The following is a 21,552-nucleotide window of genomic DNA, read 5'->3' as shown; positions in this document are numbered from 1 at the left end:
ATTCTGTCAAAATTAGAGTTCTCTCCATCAAAAATACCATTAGTGATAGGAAAAATAACCAAACTATCCTTTCTAGAACCCAATACTTTAGTCTCTCAAATTTAATTTTTATAAATTTATAAATCACTCTCTCAAAGAATTGAAGGAAAAGATAAGTTTTTATCTCTAAAATATTACATAATTAACATATTTGTCTTTCTATTTTTTGAAATCAACACTTTAGGCTCTGAAGTTTAATTTCGTCAAAATTCAAGAAAGAAAATCTCAAACTCAATCTCCATAAACAAATAGAAATTTCAATAAATTTAAGATTCAAATTCAGCAAAGATAATAAAAACTAAAATATTTAAAATTTAAATTATTAAAAATAAAAAGTTAAAACTTAATAAAAATTATTTTTATAATGTCGCTCGCTGTCGGTTACTGTTCACGATTTTAAAAATTCATTAAAATATCTCTAACATTTTAAAAAGTCTACTAGTTAGTCTTTCCATTAATTTTAGTCGTTAAGTATTATAAAAAAAATCTAAAATACTCCTTGATGTTCTGAGATCCAGAAAAATAGGGTTTATAGTGTTTGTATAAGCTCCACCTGAGAGGAGTATGTTCCTCTCTTTTTATTCCTTTCCATTTGTCTTCTAGTGACACCTAACGGCCTCTCTGCTACAATGCCATCTGTCTTTGCCACGCAGATCCATACGTATGGAAGCGTCAGACTCCCTCCTCTCCACGCCAGACGACTATTTAATTTCCCCCGACGCCCATGCAAGCAGGGCTGCGAAGTGACTGGGCCTGCTAACCTTCATTACGTCACATCACCGGACTGGATTTCTCCCTAACGGATCCGGGCTCACGTGTGACCCGGTTTGCCCCGTGTCTCTGGGTCGAGACCTGAGAAATTTGGCTATTCGGTCTAGAGAGTTTCGCGGGCTCTGTGCTGACTCTGTTTTCTTGGACCTGGTCTGGCCTTGGGTGGCTAAAGCCCAACGGTCATCAATTACCCCTTTACCTCCTCAGCAGTTATTGCATGATTGATGAGGGGGTAAATCCCGAGAACCCATTATGACCGCGCGGCCCGAGAACGACTTCTATCAAAATATCTCTTCTTCACTTTACTATTTTCAAAATTCAAAACTCCCAAATCTTCACAGAACCCTTTCTTTCCTTCGGCTCTCTGCGCGCTCCATTACTCTCGTCTCCCAGCCGAAACCGTCTTCAAGATACGTTTCTCATACTGCAATGGACAATCCCCTGGTACCCGATGTCATGAATTTAGAGTCTAATGTCACTCCTTCTTCTCTCGCAAACTTCTTTTCTCGGGAGTACCTGGATACCTCTCTCTTTCGCATCCGGGCTCCCCATTGCAATGAGAGGATTGTTTTTCTCGATCCTCCTCCCTCCGATTTAATCGACTCCCAAAAAGACCGTACCTTAGTTTTCTTTGTCAAACAGCGTGAGTTTGACTTAACCTTTCATTTTTCCCCTTTTTTTGTTAATGTCTTCCAGTACTTTTGAATAACTCCTCGGATGCTTACTCCTAATTCAGTCCTTTTTATGTGCTCATTTGAATCTGTGAGTCTGAATTGAGGTTTTACTCTCATAGCTCGTTTGTTCTCTATCTTTGAAATAATAGTTTTATCAAATGTAATATTTAAAATTAATTATGACAATATATCAAATAGGAAAGCTAAAAATATATAACTTTGTGGCTATAAAGTGAATATTTTAATATTATAATAATTATAAATTATCATTGTAAAATATTAATTAATTTTCTTAAATTGTAGCTCGTTAATATATATCATTATAAAGTTTATGGTTTTAAGTTATGATTGAGTATGAATTAGAGTAACTGAAAAATAAGTTTAATGATAATATAATAAATTTATTTATATGATGTGATTGAGTTAGGAATTTATACCCGAGTATCTGTCTTATAATAGAGAAATTAAATTAAAGATATTTTATACTATTTAATAAAGTCTACATAGACAAATATTTCAAAGTCTATAATCAGGAGAGGCCAAGAAATTAATTTACTCCTTGCCGCAACTCCCAGGTCTCATGAAATCTATGGCGTCATGGTAGCCAACAACAAGGTTATCTTCGAGTTCGACTCGGAGGTGTTGTTTTCTGCAGTGCAGCAAGGCCCTACTTTGCCAAACTGAGGAATACAATCAACAGTAATTTTTTGTTTGATTTGAGAAGTAATGGGATCATCAGCTAATATCCCCGTTGTTGAGCTTCTTGCTCTGCTTATTCTACTTCAAAGCTTTTTATTCTGCTGCAGTGGAACTAATTTCCATGGAAGCTGTATCAATATTGAAAGAGAAACTCTTCTCAGGTTCAAGTCAAGCCTGGCCAACAGTTCAAACACATTGACTTCATGGGTGGGAGATAACTGCTGCAGATGGGAAGGAGTTTCTTGCGACAACACAACCGGTCATGTCGTTGAGCTCGACCTTTTTATGCGCGGACTCGAGGGAAAGGTTTCCCTTCATCTTGGCAACCTTTCAAACTTGCAGCATCTTGAACTTGGTTCCAATGGATTGGCAATCGACACCCTCTATTTTCCATCTTCTTTGAAATACTTAGACTTGGAGGGCGTGCCCCTCAACAAGTGTGCCAATTGGTTGCAGTCAATAAACATGCTTCCTTCTCTACTGGAATTATATTTATCTTTTTGTGAGCTTTCCATCACAGGTCATGTTTCCCATGTCAATCTTACATCTCTTGAGGTTCTCAATCTTAGAGGGAACAACTTCAATTCCACAATCCCCAGCTGGTTATTTAATATTACCAACCTTCAGCACCTTGATCTGAGTTACAGTGCTTTCCGAGGCTCTCTTTCAACTCAGATTGGTAATCTTAATTCTCTTTCTTTCCTTGATCTGTCTTATAATTCTCTGGAAGGTAATATACCCAAAACGTTGAACAAGCTTTGCAATTTGAGTGAGCTACACTTGGAAACCAACAAGTTCAGCGGTGAGATATCTGGACCATTTGGCAACTCTTCCAGTTGCATCCACAACAGTTTGCAGCATCTGTATCTTTCCAATAATTCATTTTCTGGCAGTCTTCCAAATAACTTGGGAGAGTTTAAACGCCTGAAAGTTCTTCAACTTTCTCATAACTTTTTCTGCGGCTCAATTCCTGTATCAATTGGACATCTTTGCAACCTACAAACACTAAATTTCAGTCAGAATTCATTGCATGGGGAAGTTACTGAACTTCACTTGTCAAAACTTGGAGCTTTGTCTGAGCTGGTTATGAGTGGGAATTCTTTAGTTTTTGATATTGATGCCAAATGGATACCTCCTTTTCAACTTTACTGGATTGACTTATCTTCTTGCAAACTAGGGCCTCGGTTTCCACAGTGGCTCAAAACACAGAAGAGAATTGTATATTTAGTGATGTCCAATGCAAGCATCTCAGATAGCATCCCTGATTGGTTTGAAAACATTTCTTCCACTATTGAAGGACTGGATCTATCTTATAATCAGCTCTTTGGAAGCTTGCCAAATTTAAGAAAAGTAGACACACTTGGTGATAGGTTCATATCATTGAAATTTAACAAGTTTGTTTCTTTAGCCAATTTTCATACTGATGCAGGCATATTGGACCTCTCCAACAACTTGCTTCATGGCCAGATTCCCAGGAATATCAGCAAAATGATGCCAAGATTGCAATTTTTATCACTCTCCAACAACTATTTGAATGGTACAATTCCAGCTTCTTTATGCAGGATTATATCTTTTAATATTCTTATTCTTTCTAGAAATCGTCTGTCGGGAAGAATACCTTCATGTTTGGGAAATTTGGGAGATTTAACGGTGATTGATCTTTCATATAATATGCTGAGTGGCCATGTTCCAATGTCCTTGGGTTCTCAACACTTTCTTGCTTCCCTGCATCTGCAAAACAATAATCTTCAAGGAAAGATCCCAATGTCATTGAGGAATCTAGTGTACTTGGAGGCTCTTGATCTCAGCATGAATGCTTTTGATGGTTTTATTCCTTGGTGGATAGGTGAAAGCCTATCTGCATTGAAAATGCTCAGTCTTCACTCCAATAAATTTGAAGGTGAGATTCCTTTGCAGCTTTGTCACCTTGCTTCTCTTCGCATATTGAACTTGGCAAACAACATGATGACTGGAACCGTTCCTACTTGTTTTGGCAATTTTACTGCAATTTCTACGCACGAAAACAACGGAATTTGGGACTATCACTCTTATGCATTGGATGGGTCTTTCGAAGGAGATGTCTATGGTGAGAATGTGCAGGTTTATGTCAAAGGAATAGAGCTTGAATATACTAGAACACTTCGATTTCTCTATTCCATTGACCTTTCAGGAAACAACTTTGTTGGAGAAATTCCCCAGGAGTTGATGAATCTTTCAGGTCTACAGAACCTGAATCTATCTACAAACAAATTGGATGGACATATCCCTTGGAACATTGGCAAGTTAAGCTCACTAGAATCACTTGACTTGTCTGAAAATGAACTTTCTGGCTCTATTCCATTCAGCATTTCTGATTTGAACTTTTTAAGTCACTTGAATTTGTCATTCAATCACTTATCTGGACGAATTCCAAAGGGAAACCAACTTCAGACTTTGGATGACAAATCCATCTACATCGGCAACGATGGATTTTGTGGACCTCCATTGAATAACTGTTCAGATGATGCAGATGAATTGCCTAAAGGTCATGAAAAAGGTGGCACTACGAGGAAAGATGACTCTGAAATGGTTTGGTTCTACAGTGGTATGGGAATGGGATTTGCGGCTGGATTTGTTGGAGTTTGTAGCATCTTGTACTTCAACGACTCATGGAGGTGTGCTTGGTTTGGGTTAGTTGACAGAGTCTACAACAAGTTTTGGGTAACAATTGCAATTAAGGCAAATCAAGTGAAGAGAAAGTTTCTCAGAAACAAATTAGAAGGAAATGCATGAGAAGGTTAGTTGTTTCTATGTAATCACTCATAATTCATGAATGCTTTATTAATGTTGTTAGAGATGCAAATTGACAGAAATTTCAATTACATAATCATAATGCTTTCTATGTTAATTTTTGATGATAGGGTTTGAGACTGCAGCAGATGTTGAGAGCTAAATTTAAATAAAGCCCCTCCTCTATTCAAGGTTTGAAGTTTGGAAGGCTGGAAGATTTTCTTTAAAGGGGATGTGTTTTTGTGTGATTATTTTCAAATCCTTCAGCTTTTTCTAAGATAATTCCTATATTAATATAGGAATTATTAAATACATATACATAGAAAAATGCTCTTTCACTCATTCACCCTCTCATAATTTTTTTTTTATTTTTTTACAAAAAAAAAGTCAGACGAATTTTAATATAAAAATTGCCAATTTTTATATATCTAATAATTTCTAACAACCAAACCCAGTTTTAGCAATTTTTGCAATTTCTTTTTTTCTCTCTGAATTTTCCAACCTCGTGCCACGCACGTGATCCGGCATGAAAGTAATTAATTGGCTGGAAATTAAATCCATCTGTCAACCAACTTCATCTTATATTATTTCACATGTTTGGTCTTTGCTGCTGCTCCTTCTCCTCCGACGCTGTTTGCTCACAAGGAATTACAGGCGCCGGAAGTGCGTCTTCTCCCGCAGCCAAAGAATCGACGATGGTTATAATTACCAAAATCCCCTCCCTCACGGCTGCAATTACTAATGTGGTTCCAAACAAAAGAAAAGCAATGGAAGCATAAAGAAATTCCTCGGCCCCCACAAGACTCACTCTTGTTTTTTGAATTGCACAGAATATTTCAAATTGAGTTAGTTGTTTATCTAATTTTTTTATTTAAAAAAAAATCACACAATATAAAATATATAAATAATTTTTAATTATTTATATAAAAATAAAATTATATAAAACTGAATAAAAAATAATAAAATTATACTGATATAGATAAAATTATATCGAGTTTTTTTATATTTTTTTATTTATAAAAATAATTACAATTTACTGCTTTAAATTAAAATTATAGAAAGGAAAAATTACTTTTTAGTTTCTGAGATTTAACGTAATTAATACTTCAGTCCTTCTATTTTGGCGATTCAACACTTAAGTCCCTCACTTTCTCTTCAGTCCAAATTTGTAGTTCTTCCGTCCAAAATAGTCGCTAAATTTGGTCGCAATTTGATCGCTAAATTTGGTCGCAAAATATTCTCGCTTAAAATGTAGTCGCAATTCCGTCGTAAATATGGTCGCAAATATCTCGCGTCACTAATTCCTACTAAATTTAGCGACGATTTAAGATTTGATCGCTAAATAACAACCAAATAACGACCATTTTTTTATCATTGAGATCTTTGTTAAATAAAAATATTATTTTGTAGTAGCAAAATGGTCGTTGATTGGTTGCTATATAGCTACCAAAAATTCTGGTCGCTAATTTTGATCGCAATTTCACAGTTTTTTTATAGTGTTAGCTGCTAATACGTGGTGAGACTTTATATTTTATTTTGATTATATTATTTTTTAAATATTTATTAATTATCAAATTTTTATATTAAAATAAATTTTAATTTATATTATTAAATTATTTATAATTATAAAATAAATATAAATATTATAAAAATAACTTATATATGCATAAAAATAAAATTTATTTTATTGATAATTATATTTTAAAATTATATAATAAATTATTAATTTTTATATACATTTTAATTATAAGTAAATTATATAATATATATCCTTGTTCATCAATTTACATTTAAATAATAAAAATTAAATTTTTTTATTAAATATTTTAGATGTTTTAACCGTAATTAATAATTAGCTATCAATCATTTGATATCAACGATCAATCATTAACCATATCAAATGGTTCGACTAAAATAAAAGTGTAAAAAAATACAATATAAAATCTTATTAATCTAATTTATTAAATTTATAATACTCTAATTTTAGCCTTAGTTTCCTTTATCTGTAATTGCACTTTCCTTTACTGATTTACCTTTATCTAAATTATTATATTTGGTACATTAAAAGAAAAAAATCTATAAATTTTTAAAAAATAAAAAAAATATAATAAATAAAAACTCTGATTTTGAGAAAAGTTCCGAAATCAGAGCCCCTCTCTAATTTCTCCCAAAAGAACAGAGCTTTGTTCCACTATTTATAAGAAAAAAAAAAAAAATTCTTTCCAATCCAAATCTTCAATTTCTCATCCTAATCGATTCATAAATTTCTAAAATTCTCAACTAAATTCTTAATAAAAAAATTTAATAATTATTTTACAGAAATTCTAATATTTAGATAAATAAATTTTATCTCCATGCTATTACAATTTAATTTATTTTTTTATTATTAAATAATAATTTTTATAATTTAAAAATTAAAAAAAAATAAATTTTAGCTAGATCAATTAATAAAATTTTATTTTTAATAATTTTCATAAAATAATTTAAATAGTATTTATAATAGTTTATTAAGTATTTTTTAATCTATATAATTTTAAGAGTTCTAATTATACCGAAATATTGATAAATTTTTCTTAAAAAAATATATACACGTTTAGTATTTTAAATTCGCATTTCATATTTTCATCCTAAAATATTTATTTATCACTTTTTTTTCTTTTTAATTCTAACAGAAAAATTCTAACAGAAAAATTCTAGCAGAAGATTCAGTTTCCGTATAAATAATAGGGACATTCTTGCATTCTAAGCTTATTATTTTACCAAGCGGATAAATATATAATATTAATATTTTTTTAAAAAAATATATATATTTATATATATATATTATTTTATTCATTTAAAATTAGAATGAATAAAATAAATTTATATTTATTTGATTAATGAAAATAAAATTTAAAGTATACCTAAATAAATAGTCGATTATATTCTGATGAATAACACGGGATGATAAATGATTTATTTTCAATTTAATATATATTTATATTGTCTTTGAAATAACACTTAATATACACTAATATACACACAACCTTAGATACGTATGTCAAGTGGTCTTTAGAATAGCTCTGTATATGATCAGTATTTTATTTGCTCTTAAACCAACATTTTCATCATAGAGTCTAATATGTTAGCATTGCTCTCATATCGTTATTATTTTATTTTAATACACTTGAAATACCAACAGTATCTTTAGAGAGCATGTTATGAGGGTATGCAGATCTTATTTATCACATTTATGATTTTGTATTCATTATTACAACAACGATATCTTAGCAAAATGTTTATTCATCTTAATTTATATTAATTGAATTAAATTGTATTTATTCATCGGATCTATTTTAACTTAATATTTGATACTATTAAATAAGTAAATTTTATCTATTTTCTTTCGTTATTTATTTACCTACTCGACTTATTTTAACTTAATATTTAATGCTACTAAATACCTAAATTTTATCTATTCCTTTTGTTATTTATTTAGCTGTTCAATGATTAAATTGCTACTAAATACCATCGAAACCGCGCATTGAATTGCGCAGATCTTTTTTTTTTTTTCATTCTTAATATTTATAATTTTAAAAAATTTAGAAAATCTTATAATAAATTATTTTTATACAAAGTGAAAACATATATATTTATCAAATACATTTACTTAATATTAATTATTTTAAAAAAATTATAATTATTTCTAAATTTTGACATTTTAATAAATATTGAAACAATTTTAAATAATTTAGTTCAGGCTTATCAAAATGTTTATAGAATTTCTATTTTTTTTTTTCAAATTGTATTTTTTTTATAAAAAATTATACATTTTGCAATTTGAATAAAATGAATTGAATTTAAAGAATTTTTTATAAATAAATTTTTTAATAAATAAAGTTTGTGTAATATCTGCAATTTAAGCATGATAGCATATTACCTTCAAATTTACTATAGAATAGGCTTTTACTATTTCAGGAAATTAGACAGAAATTGAATTATGCTTTAATTGGGATTTTGCTGCCAAAGGCATTCGTTGAATTAAACAACTTAATACGTAAAAAGTTGATTTTGAAATAAAACTTTTTTTTTATCAAGATAATTCAATAACAAATTAACGTGGTTAGGCATATATTGTCTGGAATAATTATATATTATGTTAGTTACATCACGTGATTTATTTTTTTTACTGATATTTTATTTGTTTTAATTTTTGAGCGTACTTATACGTTGTTTATTAATTGGAAATAATGTTTTCGGTTATTATTTTATTTGAGTTTTTGAGTTTAAAAAATTTATAAATTAATTAAAAATTAAAAAAAAATCACAAATGAAAGAAAAAAAGTTAAATTCTGACAATATCGTTTCAACAAAATACAGCAATTGAATTAATAATCTATGCTTCAGTTGGAAATTTGGTACTAAAGGCAGTAAGGCACTGGATGACTCAAAATTCCAAGTCTAAAGAGATGAGTCTTTCAAAGTCTTATTTTTACTTTTAAGCCAAAAAACTCACACCAAGGCCCAAGCTACTCTCAAAGAATAAATATATTTTCCAACAAAGCAATTCAAGTGAATTTTTTTTTTCTATGGACATTCACAGTACAGAAATTGCTAGGAAAGTTTACTATAATTAATATAATTTGATTTGATAGCATATTACTATAATTATTTATTTATTTATTTTATTTTTAAAGTATTATTAATTCTGCCATTTCTAGAGATATTTATTCGTCCTTGTTTGGTAGAGTAAATGTCATAGGATAAGATATTAGAGGTTGAAATCCTGGCACCCATGCCATTCCAGTTAAAGTTGAACTAATTAATGCTTTAATTGGAATTTTTGTACCAAAAGGCATGAATTTCTAAGTCTACAGAGATCTATAAGATGAAAATTAGATATTTTATATTATAAAAAATGGTAATTACCCTTATAAAAATATTATTTTATAAATAAAAAAAATTATTTTTTAGTCTCTGAAGTATAGTGTAATTAACGGATTCATCTCTCTATTTTTAGAATCCAATACTTTCGTTCCTGAGATTTAATTATGTCAAAATTACAGATTTTTCCGTAAAAAATGCTATTAGTGACAGGAAAAATGACCGAATTATCTTTTCTAGAACCCAATACTTTAGTACCTGAAATTTAATTCCTACAAATTTATAAGTCTCTCTCAAAGAATTGAAAGAAAAGATATATTTTTATCCCTAAAATATTACATAATTAACATATTTGTTCCTTTATTTTTCAAATTCAATACTTTAGTTCTTGAAATTTATTTTTATCAAAATTCAATGATGAAAATCTCAAACTAAATTTCCATAAATAAATAAAAATTTTAATAAATTTAAGATTTAAATTTAGCAAAGATAATAAAAACTAAAATATATAAAATTTAAATTATAAAAAATAAAAATTTAAAACTCAATAAAAACTGATTTTGTGATGCCGCTCGCTGTCGATCACTGCTCACCATTTGAAAAATTCATTAAAACGTCTCTGATATTTTAAAAAGTCTACTAATTAGTTTTTTCATTAATTTTAGTCGTGAAATATTAAAAAAAATTTAAAATACCCCTGATATGGAGGGACTAATTAGTAAACTTTTTAATAATTTGAGGGACTAACTAATAATTTTTTTCTAAACTTTAGGGACTAAACAGTAAAATATTTAGTGATAAAATTAATAAAAAAATTCATTAATAGATATTTTAAAATATTAGGGACATTTTAATATATTTTTCAAAATTAAAGACTATAAATATTTATTTTAGCTACAACATAGATAAATCCTGTAACTAAACTTTAGTTACGCCACTTCTAGCTACGGCATGTCACGGGAAAAATATGTTGTGGCAAAAGCATCTAGCCACCAATATTCTATTTTTAGCTACAATTTATTTTGTGACAAGATATGGATAATGTTGTAGTGGAAGCCGAGCTCAAAGGTCGAGGAGCCATCATCAGATACCAAAGAATACCTCGAGAAGAGAACGAAAAAGCAGACCTGCTAAGCCGGTTGTCCAGGGAAGAACTAGAACAACTCCCTGATGAAGTGTACATACAGCATGTCAACACACCTGCTTTTAATAAAACAACCACTGTGCTGCAGGTAGAATAAAGCCAGAACTGGATGACCCCGTACCTGGAATATTTGGAAAAGGGAAAGCTCCCTGAAGACAAGGATGAAGCAAGAAAGATAGCAGCTCGTGCTGCTAATTACCAAGCAGTAAGGGGGACCTTATACAAAAGGGGGGAAGTTCAGCCCATGGCTCTGGTGTGTGGGCCCGGAGGAGGCAATAAAGGTGATGGAAGAGATACACAGGGGAATGTGCGGAGCTCACAAAGGCGCAGGAACACTGGCCAATAAAATATTCAGACAAGGGTACTACTGGCCCACTGTTAAAAAAGAGACAGAAGAGTTCGTTCGGGAATGCGATGTATGCCAGAGGTTTGCCAACGCTATCAATGTCCCAGCCACTCCTCAGTCCAGCATATCCAGCCCGTGGCCGTTCTCACAATGGGGAATAGACATCCTGGGACCCTTTCCCAAAACCACAGGGCAGAAAAAGTTTGTAGTGGTGGCTGTGGAGTACTTCTCTAAATCGCCAGAGGCAGAAGCAATTTCCACAATCACAGCCCGCCAGATGATAGGTTTTGTATGGGGACACATCATCTGCAGATTTGGCGTACCCAGGGTGCTCATCTCAGACAACGGCAGGCAATTTAACTGCAGCGCCTTCAGAGCGTTTACGACAAACATGGGCATATGGCACAAGTTCTCCTCAGTGGCCCACTCTCAGACCAACGGTCAAACAGAGGTCACCAACATAGCTATCCTCCAAGGATTAAAGAAACAGCTGGATGGGGCCAAGGCGAACTGGGCGGAAGAGCTCAACAGCATCCTGTGGGCACTCTGAACTATCCCTAGAACATCCACTAAAGAAACGCCCTTTGCACTTGCTTTTGGCACAGAGGCCGTAGTCCCGGTCGAGCTGCAAATTCTCACTCATCGAGTCCAAATTGCTAACGAGAGCACTAACGATGACAAGTTAAGAAGCAACCTGGATGCTCTCGAAGAGGTTAGGGAGGAAGCTCAAGTTTGAACTGCTGCTTATCAACAACGTGCAGCCCGTTATTACAATCAAAGGGTCAGGGAAAGAAGCCTAAAAGTAGGAGACCTGGCCCTAAGAAATCTGGAGGCTACGGGAAAAAGAGTGGCAGTAGGCAAGTTGGCACCGACCTGGGAGGGCCCATTCAGGATAGCAAAAGTGGTCAAGCCAGGAGTATACCGAATTGAAGATATGCAGGGAAACCCTGAGCCCCATGCCTGGAATATTCAGCACTTGAAAAGGTACTTTCCCTGAGGTATCGACAAATGTAAAAACCTATTGTATTTCAAAGTATGATAATAAAACAGACGTTGATTGCCGTCTATATTCATTATTTGTCTCTACTCACATTGCTTTCATGAAAGAAAGAAAAAAGAGAAAATGAAACAGGCATAAATGCCCAAGACCTTAATGAGGTAGGTGGCCGAGCTCCCAAAAGGCTCCCGGCACTACAAAACCGGTTGAGGTGACGAAGCGACAGTAAGGCCAATGAGCCCGAATCTTGTGCAAGATCTCAAAAAGATACAAGACCAAGATCCCGTAAGATCTCCTGGAGCAAAAACGGCCGGCGGGATCACCAAGATCTCCCCAGAGCAAAAACGGCCAGGATCCCGTAAGATCTCCTGGAGCAAAAACTGCCGGTGGGATCACCAAGATCTCCCCGGAGCAAAAATGGCCAGGATCCCGTAAGATCTCCTGGAGCAAAAACGGCCGACGGGATCACCAAGATCTCCTCGGAGCAAAAATGGCCAGGATCCCGTAAGATCTCCTGGAACAAAAACGGCCGGTGGGATCACTAAGATCTCCCCGGAGCAAAAACGGCCAGGATCCCGTAAGATCTCCTGGAGCAAAAACGGCCGGCGGGATCACCAAGATCTCCCCGGAGCAAAAACGACCAGGATCCCATAAGATCTCCTGGAGCAAAAACGGCGGCCAGGATCCCGTAGGATCTTCCCGGAGCAAAAACGGCCAAGATTCCTGAAACACAGCCCGTATAAGGCTCGTCAAAGAAAGCAAGAAGTTAAGTATTGACTCCACAGTGAGGAAGAAGAAATTCTGAATTCCTGAGCTTGACACACAGATAGCCCACAAGGTTATACAAAGAACAAAAAATCCGAGCTCCTTAATCCGCTGAATGGATGGACTCACGAAGAAAGCAAGAGACCCAGCCTACAGCTTGGATTAACTCACAGTAAACAAACACTTAGCAAAAATGACCCTGAGAGAGAAAAACGACAAAAAGCTAAACTCTCCACCCCAGTGGAGCATACAGCCCAGACCGCACCGACTGACAAAGGGTCACTTCCAGAGTGACCAGATATCCGGGCTCATAACCAGAAAGAAAGGCAAAAGCGTCTAAAATGAAGCTGCGCAGTTACAAATAAAAGTCTGAAGATTTACCCCCTCACCACTCATGTAATAAATGCCGAGGAGGTAAAGGGGCAACCCGAGGAGGAATCCAATGGCGTGAACAGATGAAACCACAGCTTCAGCCCAGCAAATCAGAACTAAAAGAAAAAAGGCCAGCCCTACGCATCACCTTCAAAGGTACATGATCTAACTTATTGTTATTAAGCAAAGGTTGTATGCCCGAGCTCATAGTAATGAAATAATAAGAGAAAAATGAGGATGTCCTTACAAGAATCATAAAAACTCGTAGGTCGAGAGTTCAGCCTACTGTTAAAAATAGAGCTCAAGGGTACGGTTAGTCCAGCTCGGAAAGAGCTTACGGATAAAAATGCCTTAGCAAAATAGATAATTTTATAAGCCAAAAGTTCAGTCAATTAATAGAATTTTAGTTCTGATGAGCTTGAAGGAAAAAAGAGAAAAACAAGCAAAATAAATGAAAATGAAATTTCATTCAAAGAAAAAAAGAGTTACAGTCTAATCACCCACGCTACGGAAGGAAAAACCATCCTCAAAGGACTTACATAACTAGGTACATTATCATCTACATCTACATCACTATCACCTACACTATTATCTTAGATTTCAATGCAGGAGAATCCTGACAGTTCGGAAGATGAGCTTCACGAGTCTGTTGGATCCCCCTTTCTTTTTTAGCTCGGCAGACTCCCTATACTCCCTATACTCCTTTAGACGCTCCTTACATTCCAGCTGAACTCTGTCTCGATATTATAGGAGAACTGAACAAGCTGATACCCATGAGCATCTCTCACTGTTCCATCATATGCTGTGTGTATATCACGCATGAAAAACATAAGTCTTCAAGTTAAAGTCCCAGGAAGATCAGCCTTGTCGACTGGTTACTGAATAAACAAAACATTCCACGGGATGGTTGACGAGGCATTCTGAAGAGCAATGGAACAAGTGAATGTTGCAAACCTACACACATACTATGTTGGACTAATTTTAGCAGATTACCCCTGCTTCCTGATTTAAACATAGTCATTAATGCATTGTCCTCCCTTGCATATTTGTAAGCTAAACTTTGAATATCACGAAACACATGTTTGAAAGCATCAACAGAAGCTCGATTGAGTGCGGCAAATCTCTGTTCCTCATAGCACAAACGCCCTGTATCAAAATCCTGACACGAGCCCGCTATGAGCCGCTTTATGTTACATGTGTGAACTGCATCTTGTATTCCACAATAAATCTCAGAAACCATATTATTCCATGAGTTTGAGTCAGGAGCAGACGTCAGGGGCACCACGGGAACCTTCTCCTTCTTCCCGAGAGGAAGAAAGGCAGGAGCCGGTCTTCTAGAAGCCCAAGACTTCTTTGGAACGCGAACCAGGACAAGCACTTTGATGGGGATGGGACGCTCGCCCCCGACCTTCTCCGCTACACCCCCATCATCTACAAAGCTAAGTTCCCTATCCTCGGCAGTTGGGCCGACCTCGGAAAGGACCCCATGGACATTCCTCACAAAGGCGATCTCAGCCCTGCTTGCAAGGGTCCCCATCTCAGCTATGGAGGCCTCAAGCCTCTCTCCAGAAGCATCTCCAAAAAGCGGGGCAGGCTTTGCTCCCCTCAACCCGGAGTCCTCGCTCGGCCTTGAAGTCCGAGGAGACCTGAGAGCTTGAACAACTAGAGCGGCTGGGACCGACCTGTCGATACTTGGCAGCCTTGAAGATTCGGCACCTCGAAAACACGGCTCCAGAGATCGGGCAGGAACAGGAGAAGAAGGCCGCCTGGACGACCTGAACGATATGACTTCGGCCACTTGTTGGGTAAACCCCCCCGTCGATCGTCCTACTAGGAGGGTGTCCGAGGCAACGTTCAGGCTCCCCCTGGGCAACATAAGAATTTTAGGGGGCTTAATCTGATCCATCTTTATCTTAGAAGCTGCAAAAAATCCAAAACCGGGGCAAGTCAAAATGACTCTCAATATAAATCACAAAAGCAAGATTAAAGCAGACCCCATGAGAGACAAAGTAATTAAATTTTTGGCTCACCTTGACCAGCAAAAAAAAAGGGGGGTGTCGAACAGACGCCCTGTGGATGTAAAACCTCCGTTCAGACAGACAGATTCGAAAGAAGACATGAAGAGAATGAAATTAGGGGTCAGCGTTCGAGAAGCAATCTCGAAATAACTAGAAAACCCCGTGGAAGAAAGAAGTTAAGGGAAAAGATAAACCATACTCTTTCCGTTTAACAGAGAAGACTAAGCTCACATCTTTCTGAAGACAGATTATACCAGAAGTATGCGGATCAGAAAGAAAGATCCTTTCATTCCGATGAGGGTCCTAGAGGTGGCAATAGGGGTAATATCAAGATATACCCTAGGAATGAGGTTTTTATGCTGGGCAGGATGATGCTAGACTTTAGGCCAGCGGTGCCAGGATCCTTAAAAGATATTCATGGAAAAGGAAGGGAAACGTACCTTGAAAATAAAAGCAGGGAAAGTGGCGATGGCAGTGTGCACGGAGAACAGAAAAAAGCCAGAAGTGGAAAAAGACAGAGGAGATTTGAAAGTCAAAATGACAAAAAGATGAAAGGGCGTTATGAGGGAAGCAGTACATAAACCGGCGTGGTCATAATGATTCTTGGGATTTACCCCCTCATCAGTCGAGGCAATAACTGACGAGAAGGTAAAAGGGCAATTGATGACAACTGGGTTTCTTTGTCCTGGTCTAAGGCCAGGCCCATTAGGGCGGCCCATAATTTGAAGACTTCTAAGCCTCCTCCAAAAACTGGGTCCAGCCCACTCAGCTCAAAGACCGGGCTCCAATCAGTTTCTTTAAACAGGCCGGCCCAGCACTTCTAGCCCAATGAATAGATTCCCTAGGGGCCTAATCTTAACCTTATCTTCCGGTCCAGCCTGGAACCTGGAAGGAATTCAGCCCACTCGTCTTGTGGGACCATCTGCATGCGCGTCCGGGGAGAATCAGGGGCCGTTACGCATGGGGCAGAGATTTGATTCTCTCGTACGTCTGTATCAACGTGGCAGGGACAGGTGGCCCAATGATACACGTTCTGTTATACGTCACTAGCGGACAAAAGGAAACATATAAAAGGATAAATACTCTCCTCTAAATCTAAGTTTTTCCAGTTTTACAGAACCCTTGTAAAACCCTATTTTCTAAATCTCAGATCATCATGACCAGTATTTTATTTGCTATTGAGCCAGTCTAAGATGCTAACATTGCTCTCATGACGTAATTATTTTATTTTAACACATATGAGATGCTAACATTATCCACATGTAGCATATTATGAGTGTATATAGATTTTATTTATCATATTTATGATTTTATATTCATTATTCCAGCAACAATATCTTAACAAAATGTTTATTCAGCTTAATTTATATTAATTGAATTAAATTGTATTTATTCAGCTGATCTATTTTAATTTAATATTACTAAGTATATAAACTTTATCTATTTTCTTTTATTATTTATTTACTTGCTCACTGAGTAAATTGTACTCTCTTATAATTTTAATTTTATAATTTTTTTGAGTGATTCATCTTTAGCACTCCAACAGAGTCTAATAGAGGTCGGATCAATTCTAAGTCTTTGTAATTTTAGAGGATAATATATAGATTATATATTCAGACGGATAAATGTATTTTAATTGATGTATATATATAATCTTTTAATCTCAAGGAGGGAATAGAAAATAATTATGCAAATATATTATGAATTAATTAGGTCATTCACCTAATTATTTTTTTATGTTTTTATATATTTTTTTTAATATAGGGGTTGAGGGAGTAGAACCTTAAACCTCACAAGGCTACAAGGATGCACTTTCCACCAGGCTGAGTCTCGGAGTGGTTATGTTTTTATATTTTAAAATTATAAAAATATAATATAAAATTATGTTTTTATATTTTAAAATTATAACCGGTTATACTAAGAAAAATTTTATCAATTTTTTATTTGATTATTTTTTATTAGTGATCATCAAAACCACGCAATGCGCAGATATTTTTTTTAATTTTTAATAATTATAATTTTTAAAAATTTGAAAAATCTTATAATAAATTATTTTTATACAAAGTGAAAACATATATATTTATCAAATACATTTACTTAATATTAATTATTTTAGAACAATCATAATTATTTCTAAATTTTGACATTTTAATAAATATTGAAACAATTTTAAAATATGAAATTAAATAATTTAGTTCAAGCCTATCAAAATGTTTATAGAATCTCTTTTTTTTTTCAAATCGTATTTTTTTTATAAAAAATTATACATTTTGCAATTTGAATATAATGAATTGAATTTAAAGAATTTTTTAATAATTAAAGTTTGTGATATATCTGCAATTTAAGCATGATAGCATATTACCTTCAAATTTACTATAGAATAGGCTTTTACTATTTCAGGAACAGAAATTGAATTATGCTTTAATTGGGATTTTGCTATCAAAGGTGTTTGACCATTGGGCCGCTGGCACCCAAGTTGAGATCGAACCCTGGTGGAAGAGTCAGACCTAAAATTCAACAGAGCCCATTACGTAAGTTAATCCATCAGCACACCACTCAGCCCGTGGTTAAAGTAGGCCGGGCTGACCGAGGGCTCGGCCTCATTAGAGAGGAACCCAACTCATCTGACGTGACGAGGAGTAGGAGATCTTTCCGTCACTGGAATTTCCATTCTCATAACAACCATTCTCATAACAACCATACCACCAATACCCTAAACGACCTGAGTTCTACTCATGAAGGTCAGCAGTTCTCATTCTCCATCCCTACAACCCCATTAAACCAACCACCCGTATTGTTTAACCCCTCGCCAAGCTCGTCAGGGAACACACCCAGAACCACCTTATCTGACCAGGAGCTGCAAAACATGGCCCTCCAGCTCCAAAACATTGCCCACTGGTTAGGGCAAATGCTGCAGCAGAGGGGCCTCAATACCCCACTGAATGTACCCCTGTAACTGAAGGCTTCAATGTCACAAAACCCCAACTCACCTTAAACCACCAAGTCCCTCAATAAAGCAGCTAAAGGATGGGCAAAAGGAGTGGAGAGGCTGACAAAGAAAATGAGCCTACGATTAGAGCAAGAGGTCGGAGGGTAAGAGAGCTCATCGAGAATGATGAGGCTAAGAGCTATTCCACTGAGCCAATGAGGAGGTTGGAGAGCGAAGAGTTAGAGAGAGGATATCGCTTAGAAAAGAGGCTGAGACAGGAGGAGACAGATGTAGACCAAAAGCTAAAAAGGCTGAAAGAACATCTCCTAGCTGAACTGGGGGCACAAGATAACAGCCACACCCTCCTACCTACACTTTCCCCTTTCTCAAGATGGATACAAAAGGAGACCATCCCCAAGAAGTTCATGATGTTGCCGATGGCAGCCTATGATGGCACGGGAAACCCCAAGGAACACATCCTGAACTACAAGACGTTCATGGAGCTCCAAACTCACTCAAACGCCCTAATGTGCAAAGTCTTCCCTACTACCCTCATAGGGATAGCTCGGGCGTGGTTTAACAGCCTAGAGGTAGAAAGCATTAAAGGCTTCACGGATCTAGTGAACATCTTCATCAGCCAGTTTATTGCGGGGTCCCGGCAAAGAGGAAAACCAATTACTTGGAGACAGTCTAGCAGAGAAGGAACGAATCTCTAAGAGAATATGTAGCCAGATTCAACACGGAGTCCCTGCAAATACTTGAGCTAGACGAAGCAAGGGTCGTGGAGGCCATGTAGAAAGGGACTACATCTCTTGAGTTTTTTTGTCTCATTTTGCAGGAAACTGCCCAATACCCTGGCTGAACTGATGAAATGGGATGAAAAGTACATCAGGCAGGATGACGCCTTGACGGCGAGTGTAATACCCGGCTAGACTCCGGTATCGGATTTTCTATCGTCCGGTGGAATCTCGGATGTCGGAGACCTCTAGAAGGGGTAAAACCACGTTTTCATGAAATGTTTTAATGTTTTTGATGATTTTAAGTAAAGAGGAAATGAGTTTTTGAATAAAAACACCCTTGGAGGAAACTCAGGTTCGACCGCCGAAACTCAAAGTTCGGCCGCCGAACATGCATGCACTTCGGGAGTGCTTTAGGCCCCCGAAGGCATAAGTGAGGAAAGTCCAGGTTCGGCCGCCGAACATGGCATGCATGCGGAGGCACTTTCGGCCCCCGAATGTGGCCTGGCCAGCCACTATAAAAGGGTCCCTTAGCCGAAAACGAGCGAGTTTTTCCCCATTTTCGGCCAAGGTGAGCTTTTCCGCCATTCCTCACCACCCTTGAGTTCTTTCCTTCAAATCTTTCAAGATTTTCACAAGTTTTCATCTTGTTTTGAAGATTTCCAAGTTTTTAGCAAGTTTTGGAGCTTTGAGGTTCAAGGACTCAAATCTCTCCCACCTCCGAGTTTAGGACGTCTCTCTCTCTATCTTCAAGAGGTAAGAGCCGATCTTAAGCTCATTTCATGTTTAAAGTAAGTTTTATGCAAGATATATGGGGTAGAATGCATGTTTAGTTCATAGTTAGGTTTTTGAGTTAATGTTGTGTTTTGAGCATGTATGTTGGATTTGAGTTGTTGTTGTTTGTTGTGTGTTGTAGTTGGGGTTTAAGTTAGTTTGAAGCCCCTAGGAGCCAATGTATGTATTTTTGCATGTTTTGGATGAGTTATTTGCATGTTGATAGATTTGGGAGGCAAATGTGCTTGAGGGAGCCAAGTTTCTGCCCTTTGGCAGAAACCAGGTTCGGCAGCCGAAGGTACTTTCGGCCGCCGAACATGGCTGGGGAGGCAGGCCTTTCGGCTGCCGAAGTTGCCCCCGAAAAGAGACTTTCGTCTCTGTCTGGGACTTTCGGCCGCCGAAGGTGCCGCCGAACCTGCCCTGTTTTGCCTTCCTTTGCATGTTTTTGCATGATGCTTTTGAGGTGTTTTAGGGGGTTTTTGGGGGATGTTTTTAGAATTATGTTCTAGTTGTTTGGTCCCTCATTTGAGTCCACCTGTGTAGGTTCGGACCCGAGGAACCGAGGACCCCAGCAGTGAGTTCAGCTGCTTTTGAGTCAGTAGAGCTTCGGCCAGAGGTGAGTAGAATAAACCTTTATGTTTTTAAAGCAAATGATTTATACAGTTGAGCATGTTCATGCATCATGAATGCCATGTGATGAATTAGGTTGTTTACATTAGAAATCACGAATATGTTGCATTGCATTTATGATGTTGATGTGGATTGGTTATTGAATGATCCTTTAGTCCTCATATGGTATGATGATGCTACGGCATGAGATGGTATGGAAGTCCAGGTTGTACCCATTCTACGTCCCTGGCACTATGTAAGAGAAAGTCCAGGTTGTACCCATTCTACGTCCCTGGCACATTGGAATGATATGATATGTTATGTTAAGAGAAAGACCGGTTGTACCCATTCTACGTCCCGGCACTTTGGAATGTAGAGGACTATTGGTGACAATACCATCCGAGATGTGATTTGTTGTGATGTGTTGCATTACATAATGACATGAGATTTAAATGTTGTTTTCTTCTATTCTGCTCACTGGGCTCTAGTAGCTCACCCCTTTTCCCTAATCCCCCAGGATTGCAGGTACGGGCTAGGCAGAGAAGTCAAGAAGAGTAAAGTCTTATGTTTGTAATAGTTAGAAAGTGGACATGATAAATTGTAAGATAATGTAAAGTTGAATAGTTATGTTTTGTATATTGATATCGAGGATTAGAAGTTGTGCTTGACCCTATGGATGTTGTAATCCCTTTTTTTTATTACATGATCCTAGATGTTTACTGATGACTATGTTTAGCCAACTCAACACATGTTATGCCACCCATTGGGGGCATTGATGAGATCCCACAGAGGGGTCAAGATATGATTATGTATATGTTCAGTGCATGCACAGGTTGAGTTTGGCGTATGATAGAATGTATGAAAGTAAAGTTTTAATTTTTATGTATGTTTGTTGATCATGTATGGGATTAAACAGGTTTCCAGGATGTATGTTTGGCTTGCTACGGGTCCCGGCGGTCTTAAGTCGACCCGGATCCTAGCGCCGGTAGCGGTCCGATTTTCGGGTCGTTACAGAATGGTATCAGAGCCCTAGGTTCATATGGTCG

At 36.3% G+C, this 21,552-nt stretch overlaps 1 protein-coding gene across 1 annotated transcript; it reads left to right on the top strand.

Moving 5' to 3' along the window:
* The first annotated feature begins 2,210 nt into the window (after positions 1-2,210).
* Positions 2,211-20,476, top strand: LOC110607344 (receptor-like protein EIX2). The gene is made up of 2 exons (XM_043948856.1): positions 2,211-4,959; positions 20,441-20,476. Exon 1 carries the CDS (start codon positions 2,211-2,213, stop codon positions 4,953-4,955), a length of 2,745 nt encoding a protein of 914 aa, XP_043804791.1. The 3' UTR covers positions 4,956-4,959; positions 20,441-20,476.
* The last annotated feature ends 1,076 nt before the right edge of the window (positions 20,477-21,552 follow it).

Source organism: Manihot esculenta, chromosome 1 (genome assembly GCF_001659605.2).
Source record: "Manihot esculenta cultivar AM560-2 chromosome 1, M.esculenta_v8, whole genome shotgun sequence".
NCBI lineage: Eukaryota > Viridiplantae > Streptophyta > Magnoliopsida > Malpighiales > Euphorbiaceae > Manihot > Manihot esculenta.
This window is presented reverse-complemented; position numbering and strand designations above follow the sequence as displayed.